Raw genomic sequence first — 19,219 nt, forward strand, 5'->3', positions numbered from 1 at the left:
TCGCTCCCGGATTCGCTCCCAAACCGGGAGCTTCTGAAAATGGTCGCTCCCGCTCCCAAGTAACATTGGGTTTGAGACATTGTGATAGTATCACAGTGTGGTCCTCACCAAGGAGTGTTAGATTTTACATGTTCTGAAGATCCATACAATCATGACCAAAGTGGAGGAGGTGCAACAGTGATGACTATTTTGTGGCGGAACATGATGAGTAGATTCTGCAGCAGCAGCTTCTATAACAGTCTGCATACCTTCATGGCACACTCAATAGACCAATGAAGACAGAAAATGGTTATATAATGGTAAAGCAATTACTGAGGAGTTTAGGGTGTAGGCACTTTTACCCACTGTTGCAGTTTTCAGTTAGCCCTGGATTTGTATAACTGGTATACCCACAACAATTTCGACAGTTCTTAAGTTTCTAGCTATCTCAGGTTTTAGTTTGCAGGTTTACTTACCAATGACCATGAATTTAATATTTCAATGGTATCTTTATATGAGTTTATTTATTAACATATCCTAATTAAAAGATAAGATAAGTTCCTGACCTAAATATTTCCATTATATAACCTAGATAGTTCCATATTTCAACCGAGATCAGCGTCACAAATTGTTACGAACAAAGTTCGTATACACAGCAAAATACTCAGAAGATCCAAAATATATAAATATCCATGATAGGACAAATATATTTATATAAGAATGTATCGAAGATATGATATGATATGAGATGATGATGTTACAAATGAGGGTCTGTTTTTTTTTTCAAGCAAAAAAAACAAACCATTTTTATTAAAGATAAAACTCGTTACATTTTCAAAAGTTCATGAAACAGTAGACCATCAAAACATAAAACAATCCAAAGACATAAGGATCCGGACCATATAAAGAACAGAAGATCAAAAAGAAGCAAATGTATAACCCCTATATACAAAAGAACCACTAATCCAGGAAGGCAGCCCCCAATGGAGCCAAAAGGAAGTCGCATCAACAGCACATATCGGCCCTGAGCCATCAAACAAGAAAAAGTCTGAGCAGCTACAGTAAAGACAAAAAACAAAAACAATGGAGCCAATCAGAAAGCAGAGAAAAAACCAGTAGCTTAGACCTCGCCATTTACCTAGAGACTGTAATGAAAGAAACCTGGTGCCGACGAAACACCTTGCTTAGACAGTTCATCAGCCACGGAGTTCTATTCCCAGTAAATGTGGGAAAATGAAATCTTGTTGAATAAGTCCTTCAGGCCCATGATCTGCCAAAGCCAATGGAACAAGGAATGGACATCCAGCAATGAATTACCCCACACCCAGTGTATGACGGATTTGGAATCACCAACTATTCATATATACGGACTTGGAATCACCTAGTCTATGACAGATTTGGAATCACCAAATGAGGGCCTGCTTATATACCTAGGCAGTTGCCCTTTCATGAATGGTGATGTCCTTAGAGACATGCCTCTTCTATACTAAATGCTAACTAATCATTGTCTTCCTCTTCTAAAAGCTTTGTCCTCAAAGCTTATTGCTGACAAGGTGTATCCATTCTTTTTCTTTGTAAACTATTGGCATCTTTTGGAATTCTTTGATTTGTCATCTTCATTGATACAAGATGATAAGATCCTTTGAGTGATAAACAAAATAGTCGAACTAAGAAGGGATCTAACCATCCTAAATCAATCTTCTGCAGAATCTTGCGGTTACTGGAAACTTGAGATGGATTTTTATCACAAGACTGAATTGTGGTGACATCGACATTCTTTGGAACATAAGTCATTTGTTTCTAGTCTGAATGATATGGATCTGCAAACTTGCTGAGATGTCTGCTTTTATGGTTTGGGTGTCGATATGGAGTTCTTGTGATCTGACTTTCTCTTATCATGCGTGTGGCAATTTCTTGATTTACTTCAGGTACTGATGATGTTGAGTTGGTTACAGAATCTTCACTTGGAATTTTCATCATCTGAACAGCAATATCTAAATATGTTTTTACTTAAATTGGTTTGTCATCTTCTTGAGTTGTGATATTGACAAGATCGGTATTCGATATTTTTTCTTCAGCTTGGATTGTTACGTTTGAAGATTTTGATGTTTCTTTTGTGATAAGTTCTTCAAATTTGTTCTTCAATGATTTCTTATCATTTTTAAGTTTCTTAATTCGAGTGTGTAGACTTTGATTTTAATGTTCAAGCTTTTCATTTTTTAAATCTTCGATTTGTTCTATTATCCTCTGATTCAAGGTTTTTAAGCACAAATTTTCTTCTTCCTTTTTCGATAGATTCTCATTGAATTTCTTCTCAAGACATTCATTTTCTTCTTCTAATTTTTTTTTTTGCATCTTTGGACTTCTTCACCTTTGCAAGTAATTTTTTACTACAGTCCCTTAAACGCAAAATTTCCTCGTCCTTTTTCTTTTGACACATTGTATAACATATCTTCGAGGTCTTCATATTTCTTTTTTGATACCTCAATTTTTTGTTCAAGTTTTATGAGTTCTTTTTCTAATCTTTTCATTCACATCAGCTCATTACTTTGAGGTTCTTCTATATTAAATAATTTCCCACATGTTGTACAACATATTTCACAATTTTTATGAATCCACCAATACCCAATTTCTGTTTTGCAAAATGGACATTTAATCCAAAATATTGGCTTATATGTGGAACTCATCTTGACTTCTAGGTTAATACTCTCGCTTGCTTTTATAGTACCTTGTACTTTCATAAAATCAATGAAGACAAGATTATGTGTTTATGTGACTCTCTTCACTTCTATGCTCTTGTACTATCATGCCTCTATAAATAAACTTTTAAAAATATCTCACAGATGTTTTAAAATCTTATACTACATTTTCATCAATTTTTATGAAAAAAGTTCATATACGCAGCAAAATACTCAAAAGATCTGAAATATATAAATATCCATGAAAGGACAAATATATTTATATAAGAATGTACAGAAGATATGAGATTATGATGTTACAAATGAGGGTCTGCTTATATACCTAGGCAAGTGCCCTTTCATGAATGGTCATGTCCTTAGAGACATGCATCTTCTATACTAAACACTAATTAATCATTATTTATGATTGTTATTATTATTTATATTTACATTATCTCATATATATGTTCATAAAACACATCTACAATTTCAAGGAATACCATCACACTTCAGAAGGGAAAGGGCGCATGCACAAGTGCCATTACCAGCATCTGGAGGGATAGGAATGGATAGGCTGCCATTGGCATGCAGAGTCAAATCACTGCACATTAATTTTATTACAGTTTATCATGAAAGACTGCACTTAGATTTCAACTTAATTAAAGAAATGGAAAACTAAATCTAATTTTATCCACACCTAGTGGAACAGGGTGTGGATAAAATGACTTTAAAATGTTGCAGGTGCACACGTGTTAATATATTTTTTCAAAAGAGAATGGGAACACTCTGCTAGGGTTCAGCTTCAGCATTCATGTCCCACACAAGAGGGGCTCAGCACCCTCGCCATTTTGCTCAGGCTACTGTGGCCTTCAAGTCTCCCACAAAATCAGCAGCACAAGAAAGGCATATTGTCCCTATTTGTCAAGTATAGGAAAAGAACCCCAAGACTCCAAGTGATATCTGGAAATATAGGGAAATTCAATGGAATATGGTGGAGTCCCAAATGTCTGGAAGGAGGGTAAAATGAATGATTGGTCTCCGCTTATTCAAGGATATCTTCATCAATATTATTGCAATGAAGGGTTGTTATCCTCTAGGTTTGAAACCAAGAAAGATAGGGATAAAATTCTATAATGGCGTTCTTGGTTCATTGGATCGAATGGCCTCTACCTGAACAGTTGGTCCCTGTACTCTGACCCTGAGGAAGAAATAGGGTCCATGTCCAAAAGATGGACTCCTAACAAGTTCCTTTCAAGTACGATTGATGCCACAAGTATGGGCATTTTGCAACAAACAGCCGAAACCTGAATAAATTTTCAACCCTCAGAGCAGTAATCAATCCCAGGGGAACCCAGGAAGGAATGATCCTCAGCAAATCCCAGCATTACAAGAAACCTAGGGCCACTACGGAAAAAAAGATCCTCAGCAAACCCCACCATTACAAGAAACCTAGATAGAAGTATCCATCCCATTAGACAATGAAATATCAAAAGAAAGCCCTCCAATGGATCCTGAAGAGGGAAAAATATCAGCAACAAATAAACATTATGTAAGACTGCCTAAAATCCTCTCCTTCAAAGGGTAACACTGGCCAAAAACGCCCCATGGAAATGCAAGAGAAAAGATGGACCCTAGGATACCAGAAACAATCAACACCATAACCTTTATCTCCCACCTATTGAAGAGTGGCTAACCTCACTCCAAAAGAAGACCCAAGGAAACCCAAAAGAAATCATATAAAATAGGTTCATAAAGAAAAAATAGGAAGGATAAAACCATGAGCACCCAGTCAACCATTTGCAGCAGCGCCTGGTCATAATTCTAAATCAGGTAAGCAATGAAGATTCTCTCGTGGAATTTTAAACTGGAATAGAATCAGTACCAAAGAGAGACAAAGTTAAATAGCTAATAAAATTTGAAAGACCTATTTTTTGCTGTAAGAAACCAAACCTAGCCATGAATCTTTTACTTGTATTAAGTGATTTTGCGGGAAGGGTTGTAATGCAAGCGTTAAAGAGGAAGGAGGGGCTTCAGGAGGGCTTTGCTGCCATCTGGAACCCCAACTTCCTTCGCTTTGAAAAGGAATCTATGTTGGAACACTGGATCTCGTTCTCCTTTGCTGAGAACTAACCTACTAGAACCTTTTATATCTTTAATATCCACGCCCCCAACAACTGGCAAGCAAAAAACGATGTTGGCTCTCCATCCATAAGTCAGACTCAGTCATCCCCCATCAAAATAGAATTGTAGCAGGAGACTTCAACGAAGTAGCTGAATACCAAATATCAGAGGTGGGAGATGATTTGATCCAGATAACAGCTGGAACGAGCAGAAAAGTCAAACACCACAGAAAACCAGTATTCATCAAATTTTATTATTGCTTGAATATAATAAGATGCTAATCACGTAACACAACCTTCATAAATGAATAGATATCTTGTGTAAATGTAAGTTCTTTTCTTCTTGAGGGAGACTACATTATTTCAATTCCTTCAATTTATTACATTTCACGTGCCTAAAACTTTGCTAAAACATATACAACCCACAAAATAAGACATACACTTTAAAAGAGATGAATTTGAAAGTATGTTTTCTATGTCGTAGTGGAAATTCGCTAATAAGTTCATATTTTCCAGAAAAGACAGGTATTTATGGGGTTTCAAATAGGTTGAATGTAAACTTACAGTATTGCAGTTGCCTCCTTGCTCAGAATTTGTAGAAGCCATTTCCCCGCACATGACCGATGACGATGTAAAAGGCTTTGTGAAAATAATTCTTCTTGGTTTCTGGTTCCAAGTGGTCCCTCTCCTCCGAGTTAAGTCTTGACAATGCAAGCTGAAGTTAGAAAAAAGGAAAGGAAGCAATCAGAATCCACTAAGACCCTCTTTTATGGAGATAAAAGTTACACTAAGCCCGCTACTCCTTTGGACACGATTGCTGACTCGATGAATAAGGCCAAACACTGACCATCCAGAAAAGTATGACCCATAAAATGCCAAAGATAAGACATAGAGAACGTCACCCTTCTCCCCCAACACAAGCTCACTGTCCAACCCCTACTATTTAACGTCCCCAAAAATCAATTAGCATATGAAACCTGTTACTGAAGAATAAAGTATTTGAAAATAACAGTCTATGTTCGAAAATATTTGTAGAAAAATGCAAAAAATACATCAATTATGCAGTAATGGACTATAAGAACCAAGAATCCTTCACCCTCTAGGAGCGTTTAGAAAAACAACACCCAAAACAATTAAACAAAACAAAATACATCAAGTTAATGCCTTGAAAATGCAACAAAATGACCAAATGGGTAACCAGGTAAATGACCCATATAAAAAGTAGTATCGCGAACGTCTCAGAAGTTACAGAAATAAGCTCAAATTTGCGAAACAGAACTTGGGAAAATTTACAGAGTGCCTTCTGAAAAATGCAGTTTAGGATAACTCTCAGAGTACCTTCTGAGAACTTTATAAACATTCTCGATTTTCAGAGAAAATGCGTTTAAATTTCATTTTTAAATGGCAGCATTGTACACATTATATAAACAAAGTGAGTGACAAATATAAGAAAGAGCAAATGGATGGTTCTGCTTACCAAGAGCAGTAGCGCGACAAGACGTGGGGCGGGCTCCTGCTAATGTGTATGAGAAGGGCGATTGTAACAGAATACGGCTTGCCATGGTATAGAAATAGAGAAACTATACTTTCAAATGTTGACCGCCTTTCAATGACTTGGCAACTATCAATTTTTTTAGTATTCTTATTCCTCGACCAAAAGCAAATAACCTAAAGTTCCAAATTCTCTGGTGCATCATCATCCACTTATCTTTGTTGTTGTTGATCAATTAAATTTTCTTAATCATTTTAACCCTTTAAAGATGGATTAATGAGCATAGTCAAATTTTATTTCTGGCTTTTAATCCTCTAGACATGGATTAGTGGCGCTTGCGCGATGAATTAATGGATTTTTACGTGGGCTTTTAATCTGAAAAAATAAATAAAAGTGGAAGAGGAATTTTTAATATTAATTTTAATTTTAACAATATTTAAATTGCAATATTATTTTCGAAACAAATCAATTTATTTATTTTGATTAAATTAAATAGTGTAAAAATTTATAATGAATTTAAATGTTTATATTTGTCTTATGGGTGGGTTTGGAGATACACTTTGAGTGAGCTTAATGGTTAAAAGCATGTTTTTCCTCTTAAGAGGTCACAAGTTCAAAACTAGAGGGGTAGAGTATGTATGCATTTGTAAATATAGGAGTCACATCACTGCATGGAGGTGGGTCCCTTGTCCCACAAACAAGGGGGTCTCATACACCTATTTGGTGTATGGCTTGGTCGTGGCCTTAAATGTGGATAATAATAACTTAAATTGTTTAATTCTTAAATTTAATGTGTTATACAACAACTTACATGTCATTTTCTTCTTGTATGGATCCCCTTAATGGTTTTCCCTATCATATGCTTAAAGGCACATAACAATGTATGTGTGAGTGAGTGATGGAATTGGGGTTTTGTTAGGGTTGGGGATGGGAACTAGGATTGTGTAGGCTATGAAGATGGATGAAGAGATATTGGATTACTTGAAAGATAGCCTAGAATGGCGATATAACTTTATCAAGAGGTTGATTATTGTTGAATTTAGGCTTCTGTGATCCATATCAAGTTTATTGAGAAGTGTTTTCGGCGAAAATAACATCATAATTCATTTGTCGACGCATCTCGAACCATCAAGTGTGGTTCATCGTCAAAACAAGTTGAAGAACCAAATCATGGCTGCAGGTTAAATAGAGAGAACAAATCATTCGACGATTATATTTGACCAAGGAAACGACTACATTGGACTGGGCAACTGGACTTGACTTGGTCCAGTCCAGTTGCCCAATCCAATGTAGTCATTTCCTTGGTCAAATATAGTCGTTGAATGATTTGTTCTCTCTATTTAACCTGCAGTCATAATCTGGTTCTTCAACTTGTCCTAACAATGAACCACACTTGTTGGTTTAAAAGGCGTCGACAAATGAATTATGATGTGATTTTCGTCGAAAACACTTCTAAATAATGGTTGATTGTTCCTTCAATTCTAAGAGGAACATATGTTGTGAGTCTTTAGGGGGTTATACATTATTTTAATAAAAACTTTGAACTACACCCAATACCAAGCCCGTGTATATGAGGTAACAAGGACAAACTTCATATGTGAATATGGAAATGTCATCAAGTCCCATGAGACTAGGTAAATGCACCACTTGACAAGACCATCAGTAAAAAAGGTGATAACTCACCCTCGAGCTTGGTAATTCATCCACCATCTTCCTTGGCCAATAGGGATAAAGTTTGCATTATCAAGGGCTTAGGTCCATTGTAGGATGTTTTGTTCTCAATCTTTGCTAATCATTTTTGTAAGGCACAAGAGGGTAATATCCAATGACCTAGTTTGGTTAAATGAGATTGAAGGGGGTGTGGAATGAGGTAGAACTCTCAATGGCTTATAGGCAAAGGTTGTGTTGAGGACAAAAGAAAGAGAAGAGACCCAATGCAATCTAATACTAAGAAACAAGGTAGGAGGTATGTTAAGCATACGAAGCCTAAGATAGTATTAGTTATGGGTAAAGATATCAAAATGCACCAAGATATGGAAATAGTGAACCAGCCATGATAGGGTGATTTTTGGGCTCTAGTTGTCAGAGAAGTTGTTGGAGAGGATGGATATTGAATGTTTCCATTGTTGGGTTTATAGCCTTCCATACAATACCATGAGGGTGGATAGCTTTTATTTTTAAGACATAAGCTCACACTAGCAAGATACTAGGTTGCCACTAATTGTGGGGTCACTCACCTTTATCATTGAAAAAATGGTCTTTATTTCAATCCATACATAAAGCAATCAACACTACAATTGAATTAGGTGAAACTTATAGAGTTTCCATTATAATTCTAGTTACGAAATCTTTTTATAGTTAAAGGGAATAACTTTTATGGAGGTAGGCACCAATTATCAAAGTTCCAATTCATGCTTTAGCGCATACATTATGGTCATGGCGGACTTAAAGGACAAGTTGACAAAGGAGATAGTTATTGAGATTCAAGGTATGAAACACTATCAACCTTTAGATTATGTGGGTGTGTTGTTCCATTGTGAAAGATGTCATGTTTACGGTCATGCAAAGTATTCAAAACCGTCCTTGCTAACCGGTTACCGGTCTAACCGGTCGGTTAGCAGGCCCACTGGTCAAAACTGGCCAAAAAACCCAGTCAAAGGGGTCATTTCACCATTTTTTTCAGAAAACCGACCCTAACCGGCTGGTTTGTATCAAACTGGCCAATTTCGTCCTAAACCGGCCGGTTAGGAGGCACACCCATTGTGAGCCCAAAAAGCGACCTTTTGACTGTGTTTTATGGGTTTTGGAGGGAAACTAAGGGTGCTTTCCCTCCAAAAACACCCTCTCCAAGCCTTTAAGAGGCCCCTCTCCCTCTCATTTGTCTCACACATCTCATTTGGAGTGTTTGTGAGTTTGCTTGGGAGCTTGGAGAGTGTTGAGTTTTTGCTAGAGTAGTGGAACAGCAAAGTTTAAGCTAAGTAGTAGTCATCATGCCTCCAAAAGCCAGAGATACTGCATGGGATCATTGTGATATGATTGATGGCAAAATGATATGCAAATATTGCCAAAAATCGATTCAAGGAGGGGGTATTAACAGGTTCAAGCAACACTTGGCTGGGATAGGAGGCCATGTAAAGCCATGTGGAGCACCAAATGAAATAATAGGGCATATTAGGGCAGAATAGCTTCAGAAGTTTGAGACTCAAGTCACTGAACCAATAGAGAAGTTTGTGACTACAAAGTTTTGGAATTGAGACTCAACCAACTGAGTTTGATCATGATGACTCACGAGAAGTTTCAAGTGATAATGTTGATCACTACTATAGTATTATCATATATGTAGACTTGAGTCTTGTAGTAGGCCATTGGCCCCATAGTTTGTAGGCTTTGTTTTTGCACTTTAGAGGCCATTTAGAGCCTCATTGCTTATGTATTTTGTCAATGATATGTATTGCACTCAGTGCCATTTTGATATATTCACCTTTACATGGTATATAAATGAGCAATCTTTGCATATTTTGTCTCTATTGTCTTGGAATCATAGTTTTAAATCTTAAAAATAGTTTTTTTTCATTAAAAATTAATTATTTAATGTATTTTTCTAAAACCGGTTCGTTTAGACCAAACCAGTCTCGGTTAGATCGGTTCCTGTCGATAAACCAGTTCATTAGGTCGACCGGTCCGGTCACCGGTTTCGGTTTTAAAAACACTGCGGTCATGTGGCTAGAGATTGTGCATTTATTAAATTTAAAAGGAAGTTTTGGAGAAGGAAATCTAATGAAACTTCAAGCCCTGTGGAGGAATTGTTTGCTAATCAATGCAAGGAAGAAGACGAAAGAGTTGAAAAGGTTGGTGAAGGGTCCTCACTCTAAGGGAATCTTCAAAGTTAGTTAAAGGCACATGAAATGTTGGTTTAAAGCTACAATAGTCAATAGAAGAAATGGGGAAATCTTGGCTCCTATGTGCTACTCAAGTTAGTTTACAGAAAGACATAGGCTCGATAATATAAAAGATAAGGTTGAAGGTATCATTTGAATTTCAAATATGAAATGGTTCAAATAAGTCTCATTTTATTATTGTAACCTCTTTATTGTTGGAAATAACGAGAGGGGGTGAATCAGTATTTCTTTCAATTTTTATTAGCCATTTAAGTTTTTCTTAACTAGAAGCACAAGTTATACCAAAACACAAGAAATAAAATAAAAATAACTTATATAAATATTGTTTAAATGACGAGGACACCAATCTACAAATTTTGGCTCCAAACTTTACAAATACTTTAATTCTGCAAGGCTCCATCCTTTAATGAGGACAACAAATCTTAAACACATTCAGGCACCATCCTGATCTATATGAGGACACCAATCCTCTCGGGCTCCAACCTTTACAAATACTTCAAATAAACTTCAAAATATTGATTAAATTTTATTAAGATGGTTCCAAAGTTTTGCTTCAAGATGTATCCAAGAACTGCTTTAAGATGGCTTCTAGAGGTTGTTCCAAAATCTCTTCAATGGTTTCTCCAAAGACTTTTATAAATCTCCTCCAAAAGCACTTCAAAGGATGCTCCAAAGACTCTCCAAGGTCTACTCCAAAAACACTTCAAATACTGCTTTAAGAACTTTTCAAGGTCTATTCCAAAGATGGCTTCAAAAATATCTTCAAGGTTGCTCCAAAGATTGCTCTTGAGATCTACTTCAAATATGGCCTTAAGACGCTTCAAATTTGATTAGATCAAGCTCAAAAATAATCACCCCCCAAGCCAAAATATGAGACAATAAAAGGCTAAAGGCAAAGGTCAAAGAAAGGCAAAGACTGTGTCAATGCAAGTTCAAGTTTTTCTTTAAGAACAGAGCTAAATTTTCTCCACAAGGGGGGGTCGAGTTTGCTCCTAACCGCAAAATCAAAATTTGTCAAGGGGGGGCCGATTTCTACACCTTACCATAGTCCCAAATTCAATCACAAGCGGGTCGTGTCATGCACCTTTCCACAGGCCAAGGTCTTCTCCTTCCATAGGGCGAATTCAGGGTGAGGTTTGCTCACAAATGTAGGTCGAACTCAGTGTTGACGAGGCCAAAATCTTGTGCTACAAAGGAGGCCAAAATATGCTTCACTGATAGGCTAAATTCTGCTCCAAAAACTCTCCAATAACCCCTATCCAAGGACAGAAATAAAACCAAGAATTTGTTTCTTCAATCTACTTTTAGGTTCATGAGATATGAACCTGTTGAAGCCTCTAAAATCACTACAACAACATGGGGGAAAACCACCCGGTCCAGACCTTGAAAGCAGCTCGTTTTCCATTTGGTATAGTGGCTCCAACTATGGATAATGGGACCAATTTCCCAAATAGAATTGATTTGATAATGTTGATGGGATGATATAAGATGTAAAGGGAAATGATTCAACTAAATATAATCTAATCTAACTATAAACACGTGCATATATCTTAATCTAACATTATCTAACTATAAATATACCCAGGAATAAAATAAGATATGTGATCTACACTGATGTCTTACAACAATTCGTAATAAAGATCATTCAACTGCCAAAAAAAATGAAATCGTTTAACGATAATTGTTTTAGATAAATAGTTAGACAAAAGAATTGAGAGAAATATATCGCATATAAAAATCGTTCATGTATTCAAAACGGAATCAGAGCTAACACATCATATAAAAGTGCAATAATGCAGAACTATAATTTAGACTTTCATACATAAAACAATCAATAGAAAGAGTATTGCTTGATACATAAATAAAACATAAGCATATGATAAAAGTACAATATATGATAAGTCATGCTCATGTGCTTCAACAATATTGACCCAATTTCATTCAATCCAACACATTCTAAGAGTATAGAAGTGCATTTCAATAGAGCATGCTAGATATTCAAGCAAAATAGATCATGATCCATTCATTTCATCAAAACCTCCTCGAAAGTACATAAGTGTAATGTCTTGAAAAGAGTTTTTTATAAAATTCTGGACCCCTCTCTAAATGCATGAGAGGGATTTAAATACTAAAATAATTGCCTCAAAATAGATTATTACAAAAATAGCTGAGGAGGTTTCAAACAACCTTCCTCAAAATGGGCAAAAATAAAACTAAAAGTAAAATCAAACTAATGACTAGCTCCTTTGAATTTGAACTAAGTTTGGCTAACTTGATCTCTGAGGCCGCAAATATCGATCATTGGCTTGAGCTGAGGCGGTTGGCTGATTGTAGATTTCAACTGGCCAGCAAATATGGCATATGTCAATGCTGGCACCATCTTTTGTGTAGAGGTTGTTAAACATTGCAGAGTCGTCCACTGGTTTTGTGGTTTTACTAGAAATTGCCAGTAGGTCTCCTAATTCAGCCTGGTTAGTTGTTTAATTGCCTCTTCCTTTTCCTGTGTTGTATGCTTCCATTGATGCTCTAATTGTTTGACATTCGGTAGAAACCATGGTACACACTCTTTGATAAGGTTGACACCATGAAGATTTTCATTTACGGCTTCTATTATACTGCTTGTTGCTCCTGCTACTATCGTTGTCACCCTTTCTGCCTGTTTCAACCGAGAATCCCAATCTGTAAACATAATATCTTTGTGGGACTCTTCCAGTTTTGGTAGGTCAGCCTTTCTTCCATCCTCAGATTCTTGCCAGGTGATAAATTCAGAAACCTTTTTGTGGATTTCTTCGTATTCAAACCTCATATCAATTACTTGGTTTGTCAATTTATCACTGGTCTCACAGTAAGGATTTATCTATGAGATTTTCTGGCAGAATATTTCTTCTTGCTGCATTAATAGGGAATTGAGGTTGACCGCTTCTTTGATGAATTCGTTAATTTGCGGGTTGTCTTTGAATTTATATACCATGGCTTGCATTTGACGAATTTGTGACTCCTTTTCTGATAAGCTGGCTTGGTGTTGTACTCTCATATGCTCAAATTCTCTTTGGAGTTGGGCTACTTGTAATTCTGCTTGCTCATTAGTTTTTTCTTGGGCTAATTGTTGCTCTAGCAGCATAATTTTCTGTTCCTTTTCTTTCAGCAGCATTCGGACTTCTGTCGCCTTGTCGATGGTTGTTGTGGCATAAGCTCCTACGAACTACGACAACTTTATGAGATTCTCTGATGGGTTGATAGGCGTGTCCTTCTGATCTAGTTCCGGGTGTGAAGAAGGACCCTTCCAAGACCTTTTACTTTCATGATGTGTTAAATTGCATTTTAAAAAAACATTAATGGATACATTTTCATGCAAAAAAGAAGAGGAAGACATCAATCATCAGCACATGAAAACATAAGCATTGATAACGGAGTTCGTCCAGGAGGGACTACGTCTCCGAGCCCCGGTGTCAAGATGGTATAGGCCGCTGCATTAAGTGATATCAATAATGGTGATGTACACAAAGATGATGTCTCGATCATATAAGGAAAAATGCCCTCACGCAGGAGTGGTTCTAAGAGATGTTCCACAACTAGAACTCTCAATTAAAAGACTCCAACCTGTATGACACAAAAACATGCATGGTGAGCATCCCGCCAATATGGCACAAAAGGGATGTGAAATCAAAACACATGCATGACGACAATAGGAGTATCCCAACAACATACAACAAGGGGATATCAAAGCATAACATAAAGAGTTATGACAACCAGTACATCACATAAAAGATTCAGCATAACATGAAGCAAGGAATCATGACAACATATAATAAACAAGATCCTGCATCAACATCAATCAAGGATCTGTGCAACATAATGCATAAATAAGAAGTACATGAACACATCATATACTTCACAACCAAGGGCCATCTGAAGAAGTGGATATCTCATTGTTGAAGCTGCTCAGACCATAGATCTCAAGGCGACGATTGTATGAAGATGGTTGCTCGCACTAGAAAGTGGACATCTGAAACATAGTTATAAAAAATGATGAAGCTTGCTGAATATCAATTTCACAGCATCGATTGCAAGAAGAAGAATCGATCATAAAGAGAAGAACTAGTTAGTCGTTGATCAAGATAGTCGTTGGAGGCTCTGCTCAGACTATTTAACATGCATAGGCTAGATCTGTTTCTTCAACTTGTCCTGACGATGAGCCACACTGGTTGGTTCGAAACGCGTCGAAAAATGTCTCTCTTTATGTGATCTACGCCGAAGTTCTACTTATAAATATTATGGATCACGGAAGCCTCAATTCAACAAAGAGAAGAACTGCTCTAGACTCTTGGCTCTGTAGCTCGCTGGCTATCTGGATCTACAGCGCTCTGGCTTATGTCACTGCAGCTCTGCGATCAACCTCAATTTCAAGCGCTCTCTAGTTTTATGCTTCTATGTAGCTCTGCGGCTTTGCGGAGTTCAAGTGCTGCTCTGGATTCTCTACGTAATTCACAGCACAGTCTAGCTATCTCTGCATAGACTGGCCTTCTCATTCTATGACTATTCATCGGGTGTAACCTCCTTATTGGCGCTCTAGCACTTCAGGCTCTTGGGGATCTTTGGCCCTCTGTCACATAGCGTTTTGCCTCCTCCCCTCGGCTCTCTGTCACCATCGTGTGTTATAACACGTTTGGATCAAAGCCGCGCTTAAAAATCAGAGGTCGGTTTTGTTCAGAATAGAAGTCATTTGCTTAGAAGCATTGGTTGGTGCAACAAAATCCTCGGAATAGCCTTCTTTCTGTTTAAAACAGAAATACACTAAAAACTGATAAATCCGACCAAAATCCTTTAAAGTCGGACTTCAAAACATTTTAAATCGGCCCTACAAACCCTATCGGGTCCGCCTTTAGATGCTTATCGCAATCGCTGCGGCCCGGGGTCCTGCCTTTGGCATTCGTCGATCGTCGATGCCGATCGTTTCGATCATGGATATCGACGATCGCTAATCGCAATCATAATCGGCCCAAAGGTCCAGATCTTCTGCCTTGGGTTTCACTGACCCGATCCACTGATGTTGACATTCCATCGTCGATTTGCAAGTGCTGATATCGCCGATTTGACTTCTCCGACTCCATATATCGGCAATCGCTGATCGAAGGTCTTAAAGTCCGCCATTTGCACGATTCCCGAAGCGATTTGCCTTATAAAGGCTTCAAGTCCATTTTTATGAGAAAAACCTCCTTTTTTCAAAGGAACCAAGGAAGCTCTTTTCGCAATAACTTCATCATTCAGACTCAAATTGACGAACCATTTGCACCTCCGCGGTCAGGAAGACGAGATCTACGCTCTGGTCCTAGTTCGAAGTCATTCTGAGCATTTTGATTTTCGAGTGTCCATAATTCTTTTTGTCCTGCATGTCTTTCTGGAGCCACCTAGATCAATCCTCCCCAATGAGGAGCTTTTGGTCCTCCAAAAGCATAAAAAGTAATCTGCAACTCTCTCTGTACCCTGGCTGCATCACAAGCATCTTGAAAGGTCTTGCTTCCATCTCCTTCACCTTTGTTCTTCAGAGCCTTAAGCGACGAACCGACACCTGCTACATCTGCAACCTGCAGTACATTGTTTTGCAAATTACATGCTTAAATGACATGACCAACTAATGACCCAAACGTCCCACACATGCCACGAGTTTATAACTCATACTCGGTGGTCAGTTTACAATAAGATGGACATAATATTCCAGCTATGACAACAAGGCCAACCTATCATGGTTGCTTCAAAAAGTGATGGAAAACACATCATCACTGCAACATGTGATTTACACACATAACGCCAAACACTACTGTGTGGACAAGTGATGGAAACATAACATCACTTTCAGAGTTTTAATATGCGACTCAAAATACGACTCAAAACATGACTAGACATCATTGTTGCTGACCAAGTGATGGAAAACACATCATCACTTTTACACTTTAAAATGCAACAAATGATTTACAAAAGAATGACCATGAAATGACAACAAGTCAAAAAAACCATTTTTCACTTATCAATGTGAATGGTCACCTCCTTGAGGTGGTTTTTCTTGTCGAACAACTGCTCTTCCTGGTTCACGCACCAACGCTTTGTCTTTAAGGCGCTACTCTGGATGGAGCTTCCAACAAGTGGCTCTTTGATGGCCATTTCTGTCGCAATGACTGCAGTGGGCTATCTTCCTCCATATCTGCTTAATATGTTTCTTTTTGATGTTGTTGAGAGGGTCTTTCACGCCTCATGAGTGCTGCCAATCTTTTCCAACACTTGGAAAAGGTAACGTTAGGTAAACCACAAAAAGTACATGTTTTTCGATGCCTTGATCTTCATTCATTATTAATAACATGATCATAATCAAAATGAACATTCGAAGATCGAAAATGGTTATACCTTCCTTTGTTGTTTCTAATATCAGTATGGCGATGAGAGGTTGCCTCAACTCTCTCCCTGCAATGGACACTGCCATGGGATGATGGGGATGTTTTCCCATCTTTCTCTTTCCTCGACGATGTCTCGGAAGAATCTGACACCTTTGAGCACTCTCCTTTAGTGTATCTCAAGCCTACAAATCGATGCTCATGCACAACCTCCAAAGGTTGAGTGATGCCTTGGTTATTAACGCCAAGTTCTTTCTCCTCGTGCCTTGTCTTTGTAAGGAGCCTCATGTTTGTCCCTGTAATTGGGATCTCCAAATCTCCAACAAACATCATACTATGAGAAGATGAAATCGAAAGGAAATCAACACATTTTACCTTCTCTTTTGATTTGGAAAGGACTGATGAGGGTTGCTCATCATCCGTCGTCCGTGGTTCGTTAACTGTCTTAGTGCATTCCCCAACATCTTTCCTGACATACCCAAGTCCTGCCTAGCGGGGTAATTCCCCTACTTTGATGGGGTTGGCAATGCCTTGGCCATTAACACCCAAGCCTTTTCCTTCATACCCCATTCTTTTTAACAGTTTAGAGCCAATTCCTGTGGTGTGATTTTTCAAACACAGTGAAATCATCATCAAGAAACATACATGAAGATGGAGAACTACTTTTTACCTCACATGGGTTACGCTGTAGCTTTTCCAAGGCCTCGTCATTTGCTTGCAGCTGTCGTAGCAAACTTTGTTTTTCCTCTTTCTCTTCATGTAGGCGCATCTTCAATTCATCGTTCTCTGTTTGAAGATTTTGTTTGTTTTGCTTCAGTTCCTCCATGGCCTCTTCTGTGGCTTTCAACTGAAGCTGTAACCGCTCCTTTTCCTTTGTTTCTTTCTGTAGAGTTTCATACACATTTTCCACTCTCTTGGAAATGTTGAGCATGGTCTCGTACATCACTCTTTCATCCTCTGTCATTGTTCACACTACAATTCACATCAACGCAAAGACCGCTCTGATACCTCTTGATCTAGGTCCGGGTGTGAAGAAGGACCCTTTTAAGACCTTTTACTTTCATGATGTGTTAAATTGCATTTTAAAAGAACATTAATGAATACATCTTCATGCGGAAAAGAAGAGGAACATATCAATCATCAGCACATGAAAACATAAGCATTGATAACGGAGTTCGTCCAGGAAGGACTACGTCTCCAGGCCCCGGTGTTAAAATGGTGTAGGCCGCTACATTGAGTCCTATCAATAATGGTGATGTACCTAGAGATGATGTCTCGATCATACAAGGAAAAATTCCCTCACGCAGGAGTGACTCTAAGAGATGTTCCACAACTAGAACTCTCAATCAAAAGACTCCTATTTGTATGATACAACAACATGCAAGGTGAGCATCACGCCAACATGGCACAATAGGGATGTCAAATCAAAACACATTCATGATGACAACAAGAGTATCCCAACAACATACAGCAAGGGATCTCAAAGCATAACATAAAGAGTTATGACAACCAATACATCACATAAAAGATTCTGCATAACATGAAGCAAGGAATCATGACAACATATAATAAACAAGATCTTGCATCAACATCAATCAAGGATCTGTGCAACATAATGCAGAAAGAAGAAGTACATGAACACATCATGTACCTCACAACCAAGGGCCATCTGAAAAAGTGTATGTCTCACTGTTAAAGCTGCTCAGATCATCGATCTCAAGGTGACGATTGTATGAAGATGGCTGCTCACACAAGAAAGTGGACATCTGAAACATACCTATAAAAAATGCTGAAGATTGTTGAATATCGATTTCACGGCATCGATTGCAAGAAGAAGAATTGGTCATAAAGAAAAGAACTGCTCTAGAATCTCGGCTCTGTAGCTCGCTGGCTATCTGGCTTTGTAGCGCTCTGGCTTATGTCACTGCAGCTCTGTGATCTGCTTGAATTTCAAGCGCTCTCTGGTTTTATGCTTCTCTGTAGCTCTGCGGCTCTGTGGAGTTCAAGTGTTGCTTTGGCTTCTCTGTGTAATTCACAGCACAGTCTAGCTATCTCTACATAGCCTGGCCTTCTCATTCTGCGACTATTCATCGGGCGTAGCCTCCTTATTGGCTCTCTAGCACTTCAAGCTCTCGGGGCTCTTTAGCACAAGCTCTCTGGCCCTCTATCACACAGCCTTTCGCCTCCTCCCCTCGGCTCTTTGTCACCATCGTGTGTTATAACACGTTTGGATCAAAGCCGCGCTTAAAAATCGAAGGTTGGTTTTGTTCAGAATAGAAGTCGTTTGCTTAGAAGCATCAGTTGGTGCAACAAAATCCTTGGAATAGCCTTCTTTTTGTTTAAAATAGAAATACACTAAAAACTTATAAATCCAACCAAAATCCTTTAAAGCCAGACTTCAAAACATTTTAAATCGGCCCTACAAACCCTATCGGGTCCACCTTTAGACGCTTATCGCAATTGCTGCGGCCCGGGGTCCTGCCTTTGGCATCCGCCAATCGCCGGCGCCGATCATTTCGATCGCCGATATCGATGATCGCTAATCGCAATCGCAATTGGCCCAAAGGTCTGGGTCTTCTGCCTTGGGTTTTGCCGACCCGATCCGTCGATGTTGACATTCCATCACCGATTTGTAAGCGTCGATATCACCGATTTGACTTCTCCG

At 38.3% G+C, this 19,219-nt stretch overlaps 1 protein-coding gene across 3 annotated transcripts in view; it reads right to left on the bottom strand.

The window, feature by feature from the left end:
* The window catches only part of LOC149258976 (arginine--tRNA ligase, cytoplasmic-like), a 284,232-nt gene extending 277,760 nt beyond the window's left edge, over positions 1–6,472 (bottom strand). Inside the window, exons 1-2 of one of the 3 annotated variants that reach the window (XM_089417091.1) lie at positions 6,255–6,472; positions 5,342–5,478 (exon numbers count right to left, since the gene is read on the bottom strand). In XM_089417091.1, coding sequence (XP_089273217.1) covers positions 5,342–5,478; positions 6,255–6,339 — 222 coding nt within the window. In that variant the 5' untranslated portion in view covers positions 6,340–6,472. The other 2 variants (XM_089417083.1, XM_089417097.1) reach the window with 2 other exon arrangements.
* Between the last annotated feature and the right edge of the window lie 12,747 nt (positions 6,473–19,219).

Source organism: Pinus tabuliformis, chromosome 6, assembly GCF_031772625.1.
Source record: "Pinus tabuliformis cultivar Carrire ecotype Pingquan chromosome 6, CPIR1, whole genome shotgun sequence".
Classification (NCBI taxonomy): Eukaryota; Viridiplantae; Streptophyta; class Pinopsida; order Pinales; family Pinaceae; genus Pinus; species Pinus tabuliformis.